Genomic DNA, 21,434 nt, shown 5'->3' on the forward strand with positions numbered 1-21,434 from the left:
ACTTCATTCCTGTGTTCTGTGCCGTAATTCACAAATGTTACCTGTGTTAAATGCTGAAAATGACTTTTGAGAAATACAGCACTAAGTGACCTTCTGAATGTCTTGTGTTTGTGGTAGAGCAGACTTCCCAATGATCCACTTTTTTTTTCTTTCCAAACAGCACATCACTATTCCCAGGCCCGACTGCCAAACGGAAGTGCGAACTTTCATGTTTTATCTTTCAAATATTGGCAGGGACAGCCCCCAGGGGAGTTTTGACTGTATACAGCAGTATGTATCCAGGTGAGTGGTACATCAAAAAGGAAAAGAAATCCTGTTGCTCAGAATGAGGGTTTTTTACTTACATTGTGAAGAGAAGTGAAATGTAAATGTGCCTTTAAAGTAAGTTTTTATTTTTTCAAGGAGGCTTTCCCTTTGTGGGACCTCGTGTGTGCCAAGAGTCATGCACAGAAAAATGACTACCTGTCCCAGCCACTTCCTGGATTTTTTGCAGATAGGTTCAAAGAATGCCCCTGTCCTCTTCACATTCCACATTCTTTTGTTGTTTTACAGGCTTCTTCTGTGTCTGTTAAACTTCTTTTTCTTAAAATGTCAGCTCTAGCAATGGTAGAGGTGCTAATGTTAGACTGGCCACTAATAATGCAACCCGCACACTGACTAGCCCCTCTTACAGCAGCAGATCTAGAAAACTTGGTGACTAAAATGCTGGTGGCCACTAGTGGCCTGTGCACACTAAGTATCCTGCTTCACTATAATTAATGGAGCTAAATGGTGGCAGGGAGATTTTTAGGCAAGGCCAGGGATTCCTGTTCATGTCTGACATCAGTCAGTAGCTTTGGAGACAGTTTTGCTCCAGGGGTAGATGGTGCTTGTTTGTGTTTAAAGTGTTCCTCTAAAGCTTTCAAGTGGGATTTCAAAAGTGCACAAGTTAATGGAAAAAACCCGTTGACCTCAGTGGCAGCAGAGCTAGTGAAGTACTGAGTGCTTTTTGAAAATCCCAGCCTCCACAGCCAAGTATGTATTGCTACTTTAGTTTGAAAAAACTTCTGACCAAATTCAGCCTCACTTGGGGCAGACACAGGCTAGTTGCACTGTGTGGTGATCAACAAGCATGTGCTGCCTCCCACCCCCACTCCCCCTTCCTCTCTCTCCCCGTGCCCTGTAGTGTGGATCAGGGAGAGCTCTGCCTTTAGTGAGAATTGGGCTGGGGAGGATGCACTGTGAAGGAGAACACCTTTCCATTATAGTGCACAGAGCCTTTGAAAAACATGGTTGGGAACTAAGTGACCAGTTAATGGGGCTATCAGTGAGATCCTTGGAAATTCTCTTAGGTTAATGCTTTGCAGGAGGGCTTAAGTATCTGGGCTACAATCCTTTTCTATGCCTGTAATTTCCTACCTTTCTTATCCTTAGAAAGCTGTAGTGACTTTACTGATGCTTTCCCAGTGATGAACACAGGAAAAAGTTCCTAATTCTCCAGTGGCTTGGAAAGCTCAAGCATCTACTAGTCCTGAGGTGCTTGCATCAGAGACCATTGCATTGAATTTTCCATTCTTACTATTCTCAGCTCTGTCAGTAAGAGCTTGCTGCTCAGTGGCTGCTGGAGCGTATCAAGTTTTTCTCTTGAACCCATTTTGCAGAAATCTCCTGTGGAGGAAGGATAGCCTTGTGGTTAAGGGATAGGAGTGGGAGCTGGGAGATCTGGATTCTATTCCTGGCTCTCCCACAGATTTCCTGTGTGATTTTTTCCCAGGTCATTTTAACCACATGGCAAATGAAGATGTCATCTTACAGGGATATTAGGCTTTATTCATATTTGTACGAGAATATGAGCTGCTTAGATGAAGCGTGGCCATGTGAGTGTAATTATTTCTGTAATAATTTGCTGGCAGGAGTCTGAAATAATAAACTGATTAGCTTGCTAGCCGTAGATTTTTTTTTTTTTCCCCCCCCTGCATATACAGAAAAATGTTGGTATGGTTTGTTCTATGAGGAACTGGCACTTAGCAAAAGACCATGATGTGAACAGCTGCTTTCAGGTAACTTCAGGTCTCTCTGTGGCTCACTTACTAGCCAACAGCGAAATGTATGTTAATCCTAGGAATATCTGATTATATCATTTATTTTTTACAGCAATGGTAATATCCATCTGGACTGTCTTGGAAGCATACAGGATAAAATCACTGTGTGCGCTACTGATGACTCCTACCAGAAGGCAAGGCAGAGCATGGCACAAGCTGAGGAGGAAACTCGCAGCCGAAGCGCAATAGTTATTAAACCCGGCGGGAGATATGTAGGTAAGAAGCAACTTGATTGTTGGAGCAATACCTGGTTCCCACCTAGGATGCATCTGTTAGTGTTTGTCTGGGCTATGCAAGGCTTGACTGCAAGTGGTTTGCGGGCCAAACCTGACATCACAAATCTTTCTTTTAAACAGTATCTGGTAGTGTCTGATGAGGTTCTGGTAACTTCTCTAGAGTAAAGATGCTGAATATAGCAGAGCTAGTGGTCAGATATTCAGTGACCGTTCTGTTCCTAGATGGCAGCTGAGGATTGGCCTTACAGTTTGCTTTTTGAGAGTCTTTCTTTATTTCTGTTACCGGGGACCAAATCGTACTGCTTCACAAAGTGTTTCTGTACTGGCCGAAGAAGGAAGAGATACAGGACAAATATTAGTGGGTTCCAAACTGGAGTGGGGAGGTGCTTTCCCTGGGCTCAGATCCCTATCCACTGCCATACATGAACAATTAGTGCAACCCAGAAGGCCCAGCCTCCGTTTTTCTGAGTCAGTTGGTTTTTCTTCTCCCAGCTCATGTGATCTGATGACTTGTTTCCTCACAGAGGATCCCTGTGTACAGAATGGTGAGTTGCAGAATGTAGGATTGATCTTCACTCGTAGTTTTATCAGCCAAGTGCTCAAAGCTGAGAATTAAGATAGTAATCAGGACGGAAATTCATTGATTTCCTGTACTCTAGAAAATAATTTTGTTTAACTCTTCATATTTGAAAAACCACAAGAGTAAAGGGATAGTCATCAGGCTCATGAGCAAACAGCTTCCCAGAAGAAAGGATAATAAAACTGAAGTTCTAGTAAGAATTAAAATTTTCCCTCTATAAAATGAAAATACAGCCAGCAAGTGTTGGGGTGGGGCTGGGGTTTACTGTGTAAACTAAGACTTTGGTGTCAAAATGTTTGGGGCAGGGGAGGGGGGACTGGGAGCACAGTAGTCAGGCTTGTATTCGAGGAAAGGGAAGGAAAAGGGGTCTGGGGTCCTGCTCTCCAACCTAGGGGAAAAGATGCATATTCAGAGTAGCCTCATCATATAAGATGCACGTTGCATCTGACTTGCAGGATCCTCAAGCATGTATGTGACTTGTTGACTTTATATGATCTAAGAGAGGAAGGAAAGCTGATTTTTTTAAAATTAATGTTTACAGGAGATTATAGGGGGTCAGCACTTAGGCATGTATATGTAGTGATTTCAGGCAGCTCAACCTGATTGCTATGAAGAAGTTAAATAATTTCTCATTAAGTGTGAAAATTAGAGCAGTCTGGATAAGCCTGACCCTTGAACAGAACACTTGCTGAGGTTAAAAAGGGTTTGGTTTAACATCAGGTATATTTTGTGTGTATCTCTCCACCTCTTGGTCCTAGCTGTAAATGGAAATGCCACAAACATATTTCTGGTGTTTGATTCCTGGCAAAAAACAAGCAAGCTCTAAAAACCTGACAAGTCTGTTAATGACATTTCTTATCCTATTTCTAGAAATTAGATCCTGTTAGACCTCTGACCTTCCGGTTGCTTAACAACATGTGTGGACTTTTTGGTTCTCTCCCTTTTTGTCTTCACTAACCCCACTAGTGGAACAGCCTTTATTGACTTGCATCAATTTGTGTGTAATCAGAACCCAGGAAATGATGGCTTAAAAAAATGTATGCAACCTACATTTGAGTAGACTAGACAAACATTGCACATAATCAGCAGCATCTTCCGATGACTCAGTTGAAAACATCGTTTCCTAAGCAGAGAGAACTGCTATGCTGAAATAAGATCTCCAAAAACTGTTGGAATAAATAGCTGGATTTCATTTATGTCAGATCAGTTCACTCTGTTTGCTTGAACTAAAATGGCTGTTAATTTTTTAAATGGCTTCTATAAAACTTTGCAAGATATGAAGACTTTTGCCTCTTGTTTTGGCTATCTTGTTTTCTTTTCTGTTGACTGTATTCTCTGTCATGGGGGCACATTTATGATTAGTAATAGAATCTGGCTTTTCATTAAGAAAGCTCTTGTTTTCCATATGGAAACAACCCAGGTTTTTTTAGGAGGAGGGGCAGCTGATCTTCCAGCCAACGATGCAGTTTGCCTCTGCGTCACATCCAAGGGGGGGTTTCCAGTTTAAAAAAAAAATAAATTCAGGCTTGACGTGGTAGCTGGAAAACCTGAGGCCCAGAGGGTATAATCAAAAGGAAATAGATAAAAACAAAACTCCCAAAATGGAATGGAGGAAGCTTTTCCTGGGGGATTTGAACTGAATGTTAAAATCTGTTTTACAGTTCTCAGGTGTACACAAATGCTCATTAAGAGGCTGAAAGTTATTACTTAAATGGAAATGTCACATTAAATAGTCAGTATGATAGACAACTAGACTAGCATGCACGGGTTAGAGCCCATTCATGTCCTTGTATTTGCTCTCAGGGGGAAGGCTTGTGGAACCAGACCCATAAAGTTCCTCTTGTTCTAAAAACAGAAACATCTGCTGGAGAACAGTTCAGCTGAGATCAGCAGCGGGGGAGCCTCCCATTGACCAGTTCTGCTCTTATCACTGTGTATGACAGTGCTGCTCTACATTGCAATTATGGGACTTTCCTTTTCACAGGGAAAGTCTGGCTGGACTCAGTAGGGGATGTAGAACATTGTGAAGACGATAGGACTGGTGAGCAGAGAATTGAAGTTCTACAAGTTTGTAGCTAATAATAACCATGTTCCCCATGTGTGATGACGCTGCTTTGGACTTCCAGTTACTTTTTACACGCTTGGATTAAATCTTAGGTTTCGCAGAATGTTTGTCCTGGACTTCCATTGGCCCAGGAGTATGTGTATTTGAGTCTTCCATTGTTGTCTATCAGGGCTTCGTATTGGAGTTTATTATGTACATATGCACATTGGCAAAACACTGGACTTTGCAAGGTGACTCCTGCAGTTCACTAAATTTTCATTTCCTTTTAGGCAAAAAGGTTCAGTTGCGTAAGCCTGCACCAGGAGCTTCCGATGCTGTTCCCTCTAGGAAACGGCCAACACCAGTCAACCTCGCCAGTGCAATAAAGAGAGGCAATAGTGCAATTTCTCAGAGACCCTTCAAAGATAGGGTTGTGCACTTACTGGCACTAAAGCCTTATAAGAAACCTGAACTTATTCTCAGATTGCAAAAGGATGGACTTTCTCAGCAGGACAAGGATTTGCTGGACAGCCTCCTGCAACAGGTTAGTGTCCTACCTAGATGTTTGCCTAAATCATTAAGACAAATGTGGTGTCATAATGTTGACAGATTTTGTCTTAGGCAATACTTAAACTGCAGCTTTGATGTGATCCATAGATTAATTTTCTTCAGTGGCTGTGCCTAGTAAGAATCGACTAAGGGATAGGTTGCGGTATTATACTGGCTTTGTTAGAGACACATTAGCAGCCTCTCAACATTTTCACTTTCAGGGGTTTATAATCAATTTGTATAAACTATCTACCAAATTAGGACCGCTTTAAGAGCAGACATTTTGGTCACTTCCACACTTTCAAATTGCATTGCAGTATATTGTGTATTTAATATCGAACTGTGACCTCTCCTTGCTTTTATGGCTTTATGGCAAACATTTAACACTTGAGTATGAATTGATATGAACTATGGTAGATAGGGTTCAGAGGTGTTCATAATACATGCAAAACAATAACATGTCAGTAAATTAGCGTATGCAATATTTTCTATCCAAAAGAGAATGTTCCCTGCTCACTTTGTCCCTCAGCGTCTCTCAAATCACGCCTTTACTGCTAAAGAAATGTATTAAATTGTTTAACACTGAAGATCAAGCAGCTTCTTGCTAGTCATGTTTTCATGTATACCAGATGTTAACGTCTTCAAGTTGTACCAATTCAGTAATACCAGCCTGAATACTCCAATTTTATTTGTGCTAGCTGAATGTGCTATTTGTAATAATTATCTTTATTGCTTTTATAGTATTTACCTTTTCAGAGCACATTACCAACAATTAATTAAACCTCACAACATCCCTGTCTTTTAGGTATTGGAATTGTTAACCACCATCTGTAGCTGGTGAGATTGAGACAGGTGAAATCGCTTGCCCAAGGGCATACGAGTTACTAGTCAAATTCGGATTGTAACTCTGGCATTACTGGTTCTCAATCTGGATTTTAATCCACTAGAACTACTGCCTCAATGTTCAGTACCGTTCCGAGTTTTTTAACCTCCTGAATGTCTTAATGTTGCGTAACTTCAGTGAACAGTCTCTGCTGTAATCTTTTACTAATATAGTCACAAACCTCTAGCAGGTTGCTGCTATGTCTAGTAGTCACAACACTATCAACATGATTAGGGATAACTCTGGGTTGGCTGGAAATGTATCCCTTGTAAATGTATTACCTCTCAGCAGCGGTGGTGCTCCCATCCTCAAGCAAACAGATAAGTACAGAACACAGGCTGTGTTAACTTCTTCCCCAAACGTGTCTGGGAGTCCATTCATTATGCTGTTTTAACTACACAGGACTGTGGTAGTATTAAGTGTACAGTGTAATTTCTCAAAAGGTACTACTGGGGGAATGGAGCGTGCAGGTCTCAGGAGCTGTGGTGTTCCCAGGACTTGCTGATGTGGAAAGCAATTTAAAAAAATCCTGAGAACTTTTTCTGAGTAGATTGTAAGACCTTCTGAGCAGGGCCTGTCTGTACAGTACCTGGCACACTGTTGGTGCGGCAGGGGGAAATGATCTGGGTATTGGTAGAAGATATTTTTGGGGAGTTTCTGAAGCAGAAACTGGCTTTTTGTTTCCCTTTTTTTTCTCCATATCGGACATTACCATGGGATTTTAAATGTAACATACATTGTAATTCATCTTTTGGTTGGCTCAGGATTTTGGAACATTGATAAAACTGAAAAGAAAAACGAAGTATTTGTCATATAAACTGACGATTGTATGTTTATCTCTCATCTGCAAAACATGCAGTGTTTGGTCCTTGACTAGAACTTTGTACATGAGATTGTCACATAGTGTTTCTTGTTAGCTGTCATGTTTTCTGCTCCTTCACTTTGTTTTTTATGGGGATAATTTATCGTTTTGTGAGGATAATCTAATAGCGCATTTCATTCAGTGTGCTGTCAAGATTTACAATCCATAAAGACAAACTAAAATGTAACTGCTTCTACAGAACTAGGTAAACCCTAGAAAACATGTTTTATCTCAAACTGATAGTTTTGAACATATCCAAATTTAAAGTGCAGCCTATTTTAGAGCAGGGAACTAAGAACCTATGGAATTCGAAACTTCCTTCCTCTCTTTGCCTATTTGTAAACATGACATTGCACAAGTACTTAACATCTGTACCTCAGTTTCTCTTTCTGTAAAAGTAAGCTTAGTACTTCATCCCATAAGTGAACTGTGATCCTTGACTGTTGCTTCGGAAGGTGCTTTGCAGGCCTTTGACAGGCTGTAGAGACATTTAGAGTATTTACAAAGGCATGATCCCTGGATGTGTAAGAGTCACTAATAAATGTGTATGAACCTTGCATTTTTCAGATGAGAAGGTAATTGCAGCTGAGAGTTAAAATTTCCATCTAACTGTTGAAAGATGAATTACAGTGGGGAAACCTAAGTTGTTTCCATGCTGACATGTTTCTGTTGGCTCCAACAGAGTTCCCCATTAGGCCTTGAATGGTCTCTGTGTATAGGAAATCTCTGTGGTAGGTTCTGTCAAAATGCAAAAAGCTTCCCAAGGTCATGTGCTATATTAATTACAGAATATGATTATTGGGTGAGGTGATTATTTTGTTGAGCTCTGGAGTACAAGTTATTAATGGTAGGTTTTGCTTTCTCTCCTCGTAGTAGCTGTCAACATAACCACTTCTTCTTTTCCCATGAAACTAAGCAGGTCACTTTAACTAGAAGTGTATGCCATAAAACCACATTGTGCGGACCCTGAAGTATCTAGGGAAGCATTCTTTCTCCTGCCCTTCCAGACTATTACATCTTTTCTATTTTTGATTACTCCTCTCTACAGTGGGAAACTTTGTCTACAGGCAGCTGTGAACAAAGCTGTCACCATAACAGTTTGTATATCCGTTGATATGCAGCTTCATCTTAGGTGTTGGACAGCCTTGATAAATTGTCTGCCTATTTCCAGATGTTTCCCTTAACTCATGTTGGAGCAGCCCCAGATTATTTTGTGTCCGTATTGAATGGCCATTTGTAGTCTCCTTAATTTTTGATACTTGCATCTCAGTATAATTTGATATGTACGTAATAAATTAACATTTGCTGGGGCTCCTAGGTGCTAGTAATATTGTGCTGCCACTGTACACAAAAGAGAAGACACAGTTGGATAAATAAATTGGAAGCAAATATTAATCCTGGTGCTTATTGACACCTGTGACTATAACCGGTTCACTAAATCTGTTGCAGCTTTTCATCCAGATTTTTTGAATTTTTTTATAAAAATTTGTGAAAGCCAGACTCTAATGGCTTTTCACAAATTACTTTTCTATTTCAGGTGGCAAATCTGAGTGCCAAGGACAGCACTTTTACATTGAAAGATGGTATGTACAAAGATGTACAGAAAGATTGGCCTGGCTACTCGGAAGGAGATCAGCAGTTACTGAAGAGGATACTTGTTCGGTAATTGTTCCACACTTTTTTGTGATGTCATCTGCTAGCTGGATCTCTTACTAATCTACTAACCTGGGCCTATAAATAGCGAGCCAGATCAGCTGGTGTAAATCAGGGTAGCTCAGTGAAGTCAATAGAACTACATCAGGCAGAAGATCTGGTCCATAGAGTCGTATTTGATTCTAACATGCAGCCTATTTAGTCTGCTGCTAAATTTGGCTGGTGAATGTGCTCAGGAATGTGCATCAAAACTGTATGCAGTGTGATAGACCCAGGCCAGTTGGGTACAGCAGAGTAGTAGAAGGTAGACATACTGGCTGCTGGAGAAGCAGTTTTCTGTTCCCTGACTGACCAGAGCAGGGGCTGCTCCAGGCTAGAGTGGACACCTGACTCCAGTTAGCCTGCAAAGAGTCAGTTGAAGCTGTTAGGCTAATGAGAACACCTGACTCTAAGACATCTCTGATACTGTAAAAGGGCTCACTCTGGTCAGGCTGAGGGGAGCCAGAGGAGAGGAAGTGTGGCTGAAGGGCTGGATAATGAAGACACTCTCAAGCCACTGGAAAGGGAGCCCTAAGGTAAGGGTGAAGAAGGTGTTGAGAGAGAGAAGCGGGAGAGCTGTGGGGAAGTGGCCCAGGGAACTGTAGCAACTCTGGCAGTGAAAGGTTGGCTGCCAACAGCTGCTGCCGTTAGGGTCCCTGGGCTGGAATCTGGTGAGTAGAGGGTGGGTCCGGGTTCCCCCCCACCCGGTACTACAGAAACACCTCCTGGGAGGGGAATATAAGCCCCTGTCAGGACAGGAGGCTAAACTGTTCTTGAATAAGCCCATAGGAGCAACAGAGACTGTGGGAGTTCTCTCACCAACCTCCTTGCTGGCTTATGATGAAAAGGGCTCAGTAGACTGTATCCTGGCCCTAGAGAGAGAAGGGTTCCATGGAGGGTCGCAGTGAGCCTCTGAGGCAAGCATAATCTTCCTGGAAGTGCGGCACCTATGGGACACAGTTGGAGCTCTGCCACAGCAGTCCCTCTATTAAACTTAGGAATTTCACAAGGTGCATGTCACTGTGTTCTTAACCAATGGAGACACAAGCCACGGAAAAATATGGGAGGAAAGAAAAGGCCATTCCTTAGATGGGAAGTTAATGATTGTTTAGAACTCTAACAGAATTTAGTTAGTGAGGGCAGGTGGTTCTCCATCAAATCTGGCTCTTCATTTAATCTCCCCTCTCCTTCTCTGCCTCTCCCCTTACATGTCACTTTGTTGCCTTGTTGTCCTCTGTGCACAGACTTCTGTTAGTCCCTTCTCCTGAGGACAGGTTATCCAATGATGTGACTTCCCCCTTCTGCCCTTGGCATGCTTCTTGGCTACTGCTTTCCCTGCTCTTCTGGATGTTCCCCTGCCGTTAGTGGCTCTGTCTTTTTATGGCAACTTCTATTTTAATTCTCTTGAGCTGTATCTGTGTGAGCAGGTTTTGGTCATGTTTAACATAGATTGTTCCATCTAGCACAATTTAACACACTTTATGTCCAAACACAAGTCTCTCAATTGTGTGTCTGCTCTGCTACAAGTTTGTGCCAGGTAACCTAGGGTCACCCCAGGGTTAACTGTGACTTAGGATCAATCATGTTAAACCTCATGTGGATGGAGATTAAAGCAAACAAGGCAATGTAGCTCTGCGTATGGCAGCCATCACCCCTCTGCCCATTTACCTAGCCTTCACTGCCCAGGAGTCCATCTGGACAGAAGCCTCTTACCTTGTACATATCCCTATTTACTAGCAGCCCCTCATAGAGGCAGCTAGGATGGCTTCTCTGTTTCTAGCTGTTTTTTCAAGCCTTTGAGTTTTGCCTCATCAAAGCCTGTGGGATTAGAACCTCTCTTTGGCAGGCAGAAAGAGTGAAAACTTGTTTATTGCTGCAGGAGGGCAGTAAGCAGACTGTTAGAATCTGTCCACTTCATCAGGTACTTGTCCCTAGGATTGAAAGTCTCCCTCCATCTGGGAGTACACAGAGAGATTCTCATCCTACCTGTACTTTGCAGCTATACTCCTTAAATTACAGCAAGCCCTGCAGATCTCTCTTCTACAGGTTTATAGTCCCACTTCTGGTTTCTGCACGTTTTCCCCAGTCTGTACTGTTTGTTGTGCAGGTAGAGGCTTGATTTGGACTTGTTTTGAGGCTTATTTCTGTTGTGATTTTTGGTTAATATAAAATACAGCTTTTTGGTTTGAACCGTTTCCATGGTTTGAAAGCACAGTTGGCCTGAAGATGGGACTTTTTAAACCAACAAAATCTGTAACACTGAATGCTCTTTGGCATACTTAGGAATACTCAAACTGGTGTGTTGTAACCAATTTAAACATCCTTCATGCTGAATTATAGTTAAATGGAAAATTACAATTATCCTTAGAGTCTGTATGGCTTTAAAAAAAAAAAAGGTTGATTCTTCCTAGCAGAGAAGTGTTTACTGCTTTTCTCGAATTGTGGCAGTCAGTTATGCAGAGAGCTAAAAATAGACCCTGGAAAGGATGTATTCAACTGTACAAACAAAGACCCGCTCAGCCAATGCAGGTAATGAGACTACAAAATGGAAAAACCATGTAGAGTTGAAGCTGGTAGAAAAACACTCTCAGAGAGCCCAGACACCAGATGCAGGGCTTTACATGGTAGCCTCAGTTGCTGCTTAGTTCTGTCCAATTGTTAAATATCCTTTGACGGCACTCTAGTGAGCATAAAAACAAGGAGCTAAACGCTTGGGATGGATTAGGAGTTGCTTTAATAACCCAGCTTTAGACATTTTTAAACTGTTTTTAACCAGATTAATGTTGGATTCATTCGCCTTTTCCAGTGTTGCTTCCTTTTTCCAGCCTTCCCACTGTGTTGTAGCTTAGTCTTTGGAGACCATGTCTCCGCTCTGGGCACTAGCGCGGCATAGCAATGGCAGGACCGCTGTGCTGCAGTAAGCAGTAGTCTAGATGCAGGCTACAGCAATGGAAGGGGTCCGTCTGTCACTATAGGAACGCCACATCCCCAAGCAATGGTAGCTAGGTCAATTGGAAGCGTTCTTCTGCCCACCTAACTGTGCCTACACCGGGTTAGGCTGGCACAGCTACGGTGCGAATTCATCACACCCCTGGCCCCGAGCGTGTAACTATTTCAGCCTAAGTTTTACCCGTAGACCAGGCCTGGGTGTTAGCAACTTAAACTTCATTGGATTCAGTGGCTTTATCCCTTTTGGACACCTTTCACTTCAGTAAAGAGAGGTGGCCTGTAAAGAGAGGTGGCCTGGGATTGCTTTTGTTGACTAGTTTAGGAGGCCCAGTTGTCGTACTTCATAGAGTCCTAGAATCTCAGGGTGGGAAGGGACCTCAGCGGGTATCTAGTCCAACCCCCTGCTCAAAGCAGGACCAATCCCCAGTTTTTGCCCCAGATCCCTAAATGGCCCCCTCAAGGATTGAACTCTCAACCCTGGGTTTAGCAAGCCAATGTGCAAACTCCTGAGCTATCTCTCCCCCCACTTGAGGCTAGTCAATGAGAAACTGACTTAAAGTTAGTTAATTGTAATCTCTGTGCATTGCCACTAGTTCCCTTCATAGGCATACAAATAAATAACTATCCACTCAAACATGTTTCTTGAGGTGACCGTTACCACTGAGGTATTTTTTCCACTGAATGCATCCGATGAAGTGAGCTGTAGCTCACAAAAGCTTCTGCTCCAATAAATTGGTTAGTCTCTAAGGTGCCACAAGTCCTCCTGTTCTTTTTGCGAATACAGATTAACACGGCTGCTACTCTAAAACCTGTCATTGAGGCATGGTGGTTTGGTTTATTTTGTCACTTCATTTAGTTTAAATCTCTTAATTAAGAGAATGTGGATTTAAACATGGAAATTAGCTGCTGAAGTATAATCAGAGCTTCAGGTTAGAGAAAGAAACAAGTTCCTCTGGTAGAATTTACCCATGTTAAGTAACCAAGATCTATGTGGGTTGTAGAACTGCTACAGTGAAACCTTTTTATTTTTCTAAATCCTCTTCAGAGTTAACTTCTTTACGGATGCAACCTGATTCAGTAGAAGGCATTTATTTCCTGAGTGATTTAAGACATGGGTTCTCTGGATCATGCTGGAAAAGTCTCAGGGCAAAGTTAATGTTCTCTGAAACTTGCTCTGGGCGCTATGGAACTGCATAGAAAAATTAGATTGATACTTAAAAGAAGGTGGATGGATTTAGCAATGAAAATGAACTGTATCTTGTTTTGATGGAAGAGGTTATCATTTTATCTGAGACAATACTGTAAGTGCAGCACTTGGAGCAATCATCTGGGAGGTGCAAGTTTAAAGAGTATTTATTATGGAGCCTTAAATTTGCCTAATGCATAACAGACCAATGAGGCTCTTGTCACAGATTCCACTTCTCCCCTTTAAACACCCCAGTGGCTCACTTTTAAGGGATAATTGTCCCACCCTCTGTGGACTAAAATGTTCTCCTAATGGAGAGAGATTTACTCCATTTAACATTTGAACTTACCTTCAAAGCAGGGACCCGGTAAGAATGTCTCTGCATTGATTTATTTTTTTTGTAAGACCATAACCCTACGAGACTGAAAAGTCAGTGAGAATCTAAATGAATTCTGATTACTAAAGGGCATCCGTCAGGCATGGGCTAGAACACACTGAAGCCATCCAGTACAGTCACTTGGCTTTTTAGTTTTAATATAAATGTTTTATCTGACATGCCTCAAGAATAATTTTGTTAGAGTAGAATGAATTTCTACAGTAGCAATATTTAGGGTTAGGTATCAGGGAAAACAGGCCGAAGGGTAAGGGTGTAAAAAAAATAAGCTACCTCCCCATCAGACAATGCTGACCCCAGCCTCTCAGGCAGGGGTTCTCACTGCTCTGTTGACTCAACCCTTGGAAGCACTGCATGGGCCTGTTCTACTCGTGATGAATGCGCAGATGGTGGGGAAAGAGGGAGATTCTGTCAATATTTTGATGCCCTCAGTGTTTTACTGGGCAAAGTTTTGTACGTCTCGAACTTTGTTTCCTTTCGAAGAGGTTTGACTCTTCTGGGAATCACCCTTGCCCCTTTCTGGGGGCAGTGTAGTCGCTGTGCCTGAGGTAAGGAGGGCTTTCTCCCACACCACCTATTGCTGCTTATGAAATTTGTCGGCGTTGGAATGTTAAAGTCCCCACTGGCCCTTAGAGCTTGCAACTACTTTTGCCGCTAGACCTCCAGGCCAATTGCATGGGAATATCAAACATTAGCTTTACTATGGGTGCAGATTTACTGAATAACTTCCAGATGATCCTCTCATGCTAAAGGAAAGTCTTCAATGCCACCTGATGGGTTTTTGGGTCCCTCAGGTACAGGGTCTGAACCACCATACATTCTGTTTTTCAGGAAGCTCTGTCAGCCCCAGAATACTAGCAGTTTTGTGGGAGACGCTCCTTCCTTGAGTCCGCCAAAAGACAATGTGAACTCCGCTTCCCCTCCTCAGGTAGGTGGGTGAACTGCTGGGGCTAGTATGTGGGGTAGCTTGGTGTCCGGTGGTTAGCACAGGGCTCAGAGTCTGGAGCCACCACAGTCTAAACCCAACGACTGGCTCAGTGTCAGGCCTTGGGGAGGTGGTTTAACCTCTGCTTGCCCATCTGTAAAACTGGACATAGTTACTGCACAAGGGTGGTGAAGATGAACCGATTATAAAACTTTGCACAAAGGTAGAGCATTATTGTGAGTGCCACATGAATCCATTTCCCCTCCCAAGATGCGATGCCGTGCTGTCTGTGTGGGGTTTAGCAGTCTAAGTTTGCTTAACCTCACCTCTTAAATGCTTTGGAAAATTTTACTCTTTAAACTATTGAAATCCTGTGGCACTTCTGCTCCTCTGGAACTTAAACACTTTTTTGAAAATTTGACCCATTACCAATAATTTAGAGCCAGCCAGTAACAACCAGCTCCCAAGCATAACTAAGAGCTTGTCTACATGCAGGGTACTACGTGGCAAGTCAAGGTGTGACTCTATAGTGCACCAGCTTGCTGCTCAGTAACATCCCATGTGGAGACTGCTGCAGCGCACTCTGGGACTTTCACTGTGCTTGCTGTACACCTCATTCTCAAGCAGAACTTTTTCTAAAATCTGAGTATTTATCTAGTATGTTTCATCCAAGAAAATCAAGGTGGTGGTGTTAGCAATAATACTGGCCTTAGTTTAAGGTGAGTAAAAATTGGCCATTCTTTATTTGGTTTGTTTTCATCTGTCAGGATCTGCAGGCACCAGAATGCGTGGGGCACACTTATTGGGGGTTGCTTGTAGTCTTCTGCATCGCTCCCTCTATCTGCACAGCCCTGCACCTTGTAGCAAAGAGGAAGTAACAGTATTGAAAAGCCACCAGGAGGCATTGAGGAAGTGATGTGGTTGCCCCATAAACCCTTGGCAGAGTGCATTTCCTCTCCACATCCCTCCTGATTGTAACTAGTCTGGAAAGCAGGACTTCCTGTCACCAAGCATTCTTGGGCCTTCTTGAGTTGGCAAACGCAGGGAATTAACTGGAAGAAGAAAGCTAATCGGATGATTTCCATCAAAGGAGCTGAGATTCCAAATGCGCTTTGAGGGAACAAAAATTCCCCTTGCAAACACAACAATCCTGTCTGAGTGAGTAAGGACAATCATTAAATATCCAAAAGAAACACAGTCAAAACTATCCTCAGTATTCCAGTGGGTGCTAAATAATCCTGCCTCAGACTCTGTGCAGCCTTTTTCAGCAAGGCAAATGTATGCTGTGGTACTGAAGGCTATCCAAGATAATTTGGCTGCCTCTGAAACTGGATTAGGGCTGGCAGCCATAGCTTCTGGCTCCAAGCTAAGCTTTTTGTACATTGACTGAAGAAAGGTTCTTTCACAGTGTAACTCCTCCTCAGCTAACCTGTAACCCCCAAGAACCATCTGATTTAAGATGCAGATGTGGTTAGTTACCCTCATCCATCAGCAGTGGATTTATCACTGAAAAGTATTTTCTCAAAGCATTATCTTCAGAACTCTATCCCCATAGGTCTGAAAAGGCAAGTGGAAAATTCCTGCCTTCTCTTCACTTCCAGCCTGCCAGGAGTTTTCCATATGTCAGTAGTGGTTAAGATCATCCCTCTCTACATATGGTGAGTTTCAGCATTTCTCTAGCATCTTTTGTGCTGTGAACTCACAGCTCTTTACAAACATTCAGCCTTGAATCCCTGTGAGGTGGGAAAGGACATTATTCCTATTTTATAGGGGAAGAGACTGAGGCACAAAGTTCAAGTAACTAACCAAAGGCCACAGAGTAAGTCAGTATCAGTCTGGAGTAGTGTCAAGAAATCCTGACTCTTGGAGCTCTGACCATTGAATATGCTTCCTCCTTTGCCATTATCCTGTGTAGGTGTTTTGCAAAAGCAGCATCTTTGGCAAATACTTATTCAAAAAGCTCTCCAGACAAAAGAGATTGCAGCCCTCTGCTTTGTCAGTGTTCTTCCATTACCCCTTGCATAGGGGTAGCTTTGCTTCCACTGCGTGAAATTTGAAACAAAAAAGTTAGAAAGAGACTGACAGGGATTGGGTTTTGGGCTTCTACAGGAGACGAAGAGAGCAGAGTAGTACCAGTAATTACTTTTTAGAACCTGACCTCTTACAGCTTTCTCTGTCCACTTACCCATACAGCCTCTCCGCACAAGGGCCTTCTAGTCCTGTTTGGCACTTGCGCTCCTTTTTGTCTGGCTGTGCAGTTACTGTTAGGGTCTCTGAGAGAATTAGCTGCTTGGGTAGCAGAATTAGGTTTCTCCTGTATTGGATTGAGGCCTGGCAGTTTATACTTGCGTCCTATCTGGGGTCTCCGGTGAGACAACTTGGTGGATTTGCATTGGATTCATAGGTTCTAAGGCTAGAAGGTTCCATTGTGATCATCTTGTCTGACCTCCTGGATAACACAGGCCAGAGACCTGCTCCAAAATAATTCCAAGAGCAGATCTTTTAAAGAAACCTCCAATCTTGATTTAAACATTGCCAGTGATGGAGCATCCCCTGGGTAAATTGTTCCAGTGGTTAATTACTCTCACTGTTAAAAAAATAAAATAAAATAAAAAAAAATGTGTGCCTTATTTCCAGTCTGAATTTCTCTCGCTTCAACTTCCAGCCACTGGATCATGTCAGACCTGTCTTTGCTAGATTGAGGAGCCCAATATTAAATATTTGTTCTGCATGCAGTGACTTGTAGACTGTAATCAAGTCATCCCTTAACTTTTGTGTTAAGTTAAATAGATTGAGCTCCTTATGTCTATCACAAGGTGTGTTTTCTAATCCTGTAATCATTCTCGTGACTGTTCTCTGAGCTCTCTCCAATTCATCTACATCCTTCTTGGATTGTGGCCACCAGAACTGGACACAGGATTCCAGCAGTGTCGGTTCCTACTCAAGATTCCCCTATTTATGCATCCAAGGATAGCATTAGCCCTTTTGGCCACAGCACCTCACCGGGAGCTCATGTTCAGCCAATTATCCACAATGACCCCTAACTCTTTTTCAGTCATTGCTTCCCAGGATAGAGTTCCCCCATTGTGTAACTATGGCCTATATTCTTTGTTCCTAGATGCATACATTTACATTTAGCTGTGTTAAAAAGCATATTGTTTGCTTGCACCCAGGTTACCGAGCAATCCATATCACTTTGTTTCAGTGACCATCCCCACCACCCCGTTTTTTGTCATCTGTAAACTTTCAGTGATCTTATGTTTTCTTCCAGGTCATTAATAAAAATGTTAAATAGCATCAAGCCAAGAACTGATCCTTGTGGTAACCCACTAAGACACAGCTGCTAGAAGATTCCTGGTTTACAGTTACATTTTGAGACCCATCTGTTAGCCATCTTTTAATCCACTTAATGTGTGTTGCATTAATTTTATATTGTTGTGGTTATTAATCAAAATGTCATGCAGTTCCAATTCAAACACCTTACAGAAGTCTCATCAACACTATCACCTTTATCAACCAAATTTGTAATTTCATCAGAAAGATATTGCATTACATAGGAACTATTTTCCATTAACCCATATTGACTGCGTTAATTACCCTCCTTTTATTCTTTAATTGAGTCCTATATGTTACCGACAGGCCTAAGATTACCTGGGTCATCCTCTTTACCCTTTTTAAATATTGCCACAACATTAGCTTTCTTCTAGGTTTCTGGAACTTCTCCAGGGTTCCAGTGCTTATTGAAAATCAACTTTAATGGTGTAGCCAGCTCTTTGAAAACTCTTGGATGCAAGTTATCTGGACCTGCTGATATTAGAAATGTCTAACTTTAGTAGCTACTGTTTAGTATCCTCCTGAGATACTAATGGAATGGAAAGTTATAATATGACTGCATCTGTTTCCCTCCCCCCACCATATACAGAACAAGAAAGTTTGTTGAACAAAACCTTTTCTGCATTGGGCCGCTGGTCAAAGTACTTTATTTTATTGCATTTATTTTTTAGTGACTTTTGTTTGCTTATTGATACAGCAGTGCCACCTACTGGTGAAGCAGAGTATTTAAAGCAAATGACTCGTTTGAAATCACTGTCTTATTAGTCTTTTAAAAGAATGTTTTTCTTTGTCCTCAGAAACGATCCCAGCCTCTGGAATTCATTGATCCACTAGCCAACAAAAAGCCTAGGATATCTCACTTGGCCCATAGAACTCAGCCCACTTTCAATGGGAAACTGAACTCCTCGAACGGAAAAGATGCACCTGCTCCTGTGGTGCAGTCGGCTGTGGCCGATTCTGTCAGCTCCGGCTCTCACTTACCAGTTCTGGAGCTTCCAAGGCCTCATGACCCCCTTTCCGATGTCAGCAGTGACCTAAGTCACAATGGCAGAGACTGTGAGAACCCAGAGGCAACTGACAAATTGACTAATCCTTTGTCAACAGACTGTCCCCAAACAAGCAAACACAACTGTAGCTCACTGTATGTGAAAACAAAGAAAAAATCCAAAAAGCACAAAGAAAAAGAGAGAAAAGAGAAAAGTGAAGAAAAATGCAAAGAGGAGAAGCAGGACTGTGAACTAATCAAGAAAGGTGGCTTAAAAATTAATACCCCCAAGGGTGTCACAGGTATGTAAATTCTGAAACACTTCGCCTGCCTGTATGAACAAATGGCTGCATGGAAAATATTGGTATAGATTGTTTCTGTTCTAAACCCATCATACCAAAGTATCCTGCCTATAGATCCAAGGCCAGAGACGCTCTGCTAGCGAAACACTCATTAGCTCTACCTAGATCAACGTATGGTCTTTCTGTGCAGAGTATATCAAGTTTTTCCTGTTTAACTTTTTATTTTATACTGTTTTGGAATCTACTTCTGATTGTGTCAAGTTTCTCCTCATTAAATTAAAAGCCTTGTATTAGTACATGGATAGTCATTCTGGTCTGAATACCAGTTTGTCACTGATTACTTATAGCTGCCACTCTGTTTCCCAGCGGATCTGCATTTTCATATTGTTGGTCACTGTGTTGATTTTAACTCCATAATAGAAAATCTAGTCACATCAAAGGCTTTTAATGTTGGATACAACAGAAGCTGTAGATAAACTTAACGTGATACCTGTTGTTCTTCGGACTCAGACAGTATAAGCTTTCAAGCTAATAAGGTTCATTATTGTATTTTGTTTACTTGATTTAATTTTCTCAAGGATCAACAAAGCTACCAACATCTCAAGTGTTAAAAAGGACGAATGGCAAAAACAACCCCAATACAGTGTTTCAGAGATGACTTACTGCGTAGATTCACAGAAATTACATGGGAAAAGCTCTGTTGGCTAATCTAGTCCATTCACCTGCTTGTGCAGTCATGTTTCCTGTTTGCTACTGCTTGGCAAGTCTAATTTATAATGTCTCAAGCAATATTGCTCCTGCTGCAGCCTTTGGGAATAGCAGTTCAAGGCTCATAGATCTGTCACTAAATTGTACTTTACATCCAGCCTTTTTCCTTAATTTTACCCCATTACTTTTAACTAATCTCCATTTTTAACCACACTAAATCCGTCTCCACCTTTGATGCATGAGAATGCATATACATTCCTTTCTTTTGAGTAGAGTTTATCTTTTATAGGAGATACATTCTGTTAAAGCCCAAATACAAGTAAAAAATAGAATGAATTGTTTTTGATAAAGGTACACACTTGTTTTAAAGAATGAACGTCCAGGTCAATATAGGGTGAGCTCAATAGAGAAGATATTGACCCTTGTGATTTTCCATACCAGCCAAAGCAGTTCATGTACACAGGATCTGATTGCTGACCAGTGATTTTAACTGCTCTTGTGTAGGCTGTTTTGACCATTATAAATGGGGTAGGTTTTGGTACTTTGGGATGCTTTCCATTAATACATCAAACCTCATTTTACTATTTTGATCTTATTTACTATGTGCCAAATACTCACTTTTCTGTGAATTTCTTCTCTTCCTGTTGCTCTTGTCTGTGTGACTGTCATCTTGATTTTGGCGTAAGTCAGGCAGAATATACATGCTATTTCCCTGACACACTTCTTGTTCAGTAGCAAAATATTACAATTCTTTTTCTTTTTCTTTTCTTAGTGAGCTACTGACACTTTAAAAATCCCAGATTAGAAAGTAAGGCAGAAAAGTGGTAAAACAGCAGTTTTGCAGTTCTGACTTGTTGCTGTATTAATGGGAACTGAGCTTGGGTGTTTCTTCACTTGTCCCACACGTATCACATCTATACATTTATAAAGTAACTTATTTTCCGCAATTCCTAGCAGTGCTCCAAATGATTGGAGATTAGAAGTAACTATAAACAAAATGTAGCAGGTGATGCTGGGATTCAGCATTGTAACTGGTTGGGTAAATCCAGCTAGGTTCACCTCCACATCTCCCAGGTGCCTCGTATAGAAGTTGAGTTTGTCCTTGCAGACTATTACTAGTTCTGTTTTAGCTGGAGATGACCACATCGGGGTCTCTTGAATTAGACAGTAGGTGGCACTCAAGGGCAAAATGAACCTTTGTTGATTTATTTTTCTCTCCTCTCGGCTTTCCTTCTTACCCTTGTCCCAAATAGTCCTTCACTTCCCTAACTCGTACTCAGGTAGGTAAGTAATTTGGTGGGGAGGACTGTCTCCGCTCACCATCAGAAATCAAGATTGCTGTACTCATGCTGATAGTCCTTATGCCCACTTCTTGTTCCTCGTAGGCTTTCCTTCTTCTTAGGGAAGTCTTGGTACAACCTCCAATAGGAATGTATGGGGCAGCTCATCCTAGGACGGGATTTATTACTTCAGAGGTAGCTTTGGGGTAACTACTCCAGAGGAATTTTAGGGAGGATGAAAACACCAAAGTAGTTCTAGCTGATGCTATAAATGTGGGGCTTGGGCAATATGCTACCATTCCTATGTAACTCATTTCTGTATTACAAGACCAATATATAGTCAAGATTCTACTTGCTTTGCTGACTCATTTGCTTTGAAGGAAGATTTTGAAGCACATCGTACTTCTCCAAAATAGGATGAGTACACCCTCAGTTCTATGGCTTT

General features: G+C 41.8%; 1 protein-coding gene across 2 annotated transcripts in view; it reads left to right on the forward strand.

Moving 5' to 3' along the window:
- The window catches only part of ELL (elongation factor for RNA polymerase II), an 85,813-nt gene that overhangs the window by 52,457 nt on the left and 11,922 nt on the right, over window positions 1-21,434 (forward strand). For both annotated transcript variants that reach the window (XM_084614668.1, XM_084614669.1), the window contains exons 3-8: window positions 161-282; window positions 2,134-2,297; window positions 5,232-5,485; window positions 8,773-8,897; window positions 14,288-14,384; window positions 18,512-19,001. In XM_084614668.1, the coding sequence (XP_084470794.1) occupies window positions 161-282; window positions 2,134-2,297; window positions 5,232-5,485; window positions 8,773-8,897; window positions 14,288-14,384; window positions 18,512-19,001 (1,252 nt within the window). The remainder of the gene's footprint in view (window positions 1-160; window positions 283-2,133; window positions 2,298-5,231; window positions 5,486-8,772; window positions 8,898-14,287; window positions 14,385-18,511; window positions 19,002-21,434) is intronic.

The sequence above is a fragment of the Lepidochelys olivacea genome (genome assembly GCF_965140295.1).
Source record: "Lepidochelys olivacea isolate rLepOli2 genome assembly, chromosome: 25".
NCBI lineage: Eukaryota > Metazoa > Chordata > Testudines > Cheloniidae > Lepidochelys > Lepidochelys olivacea.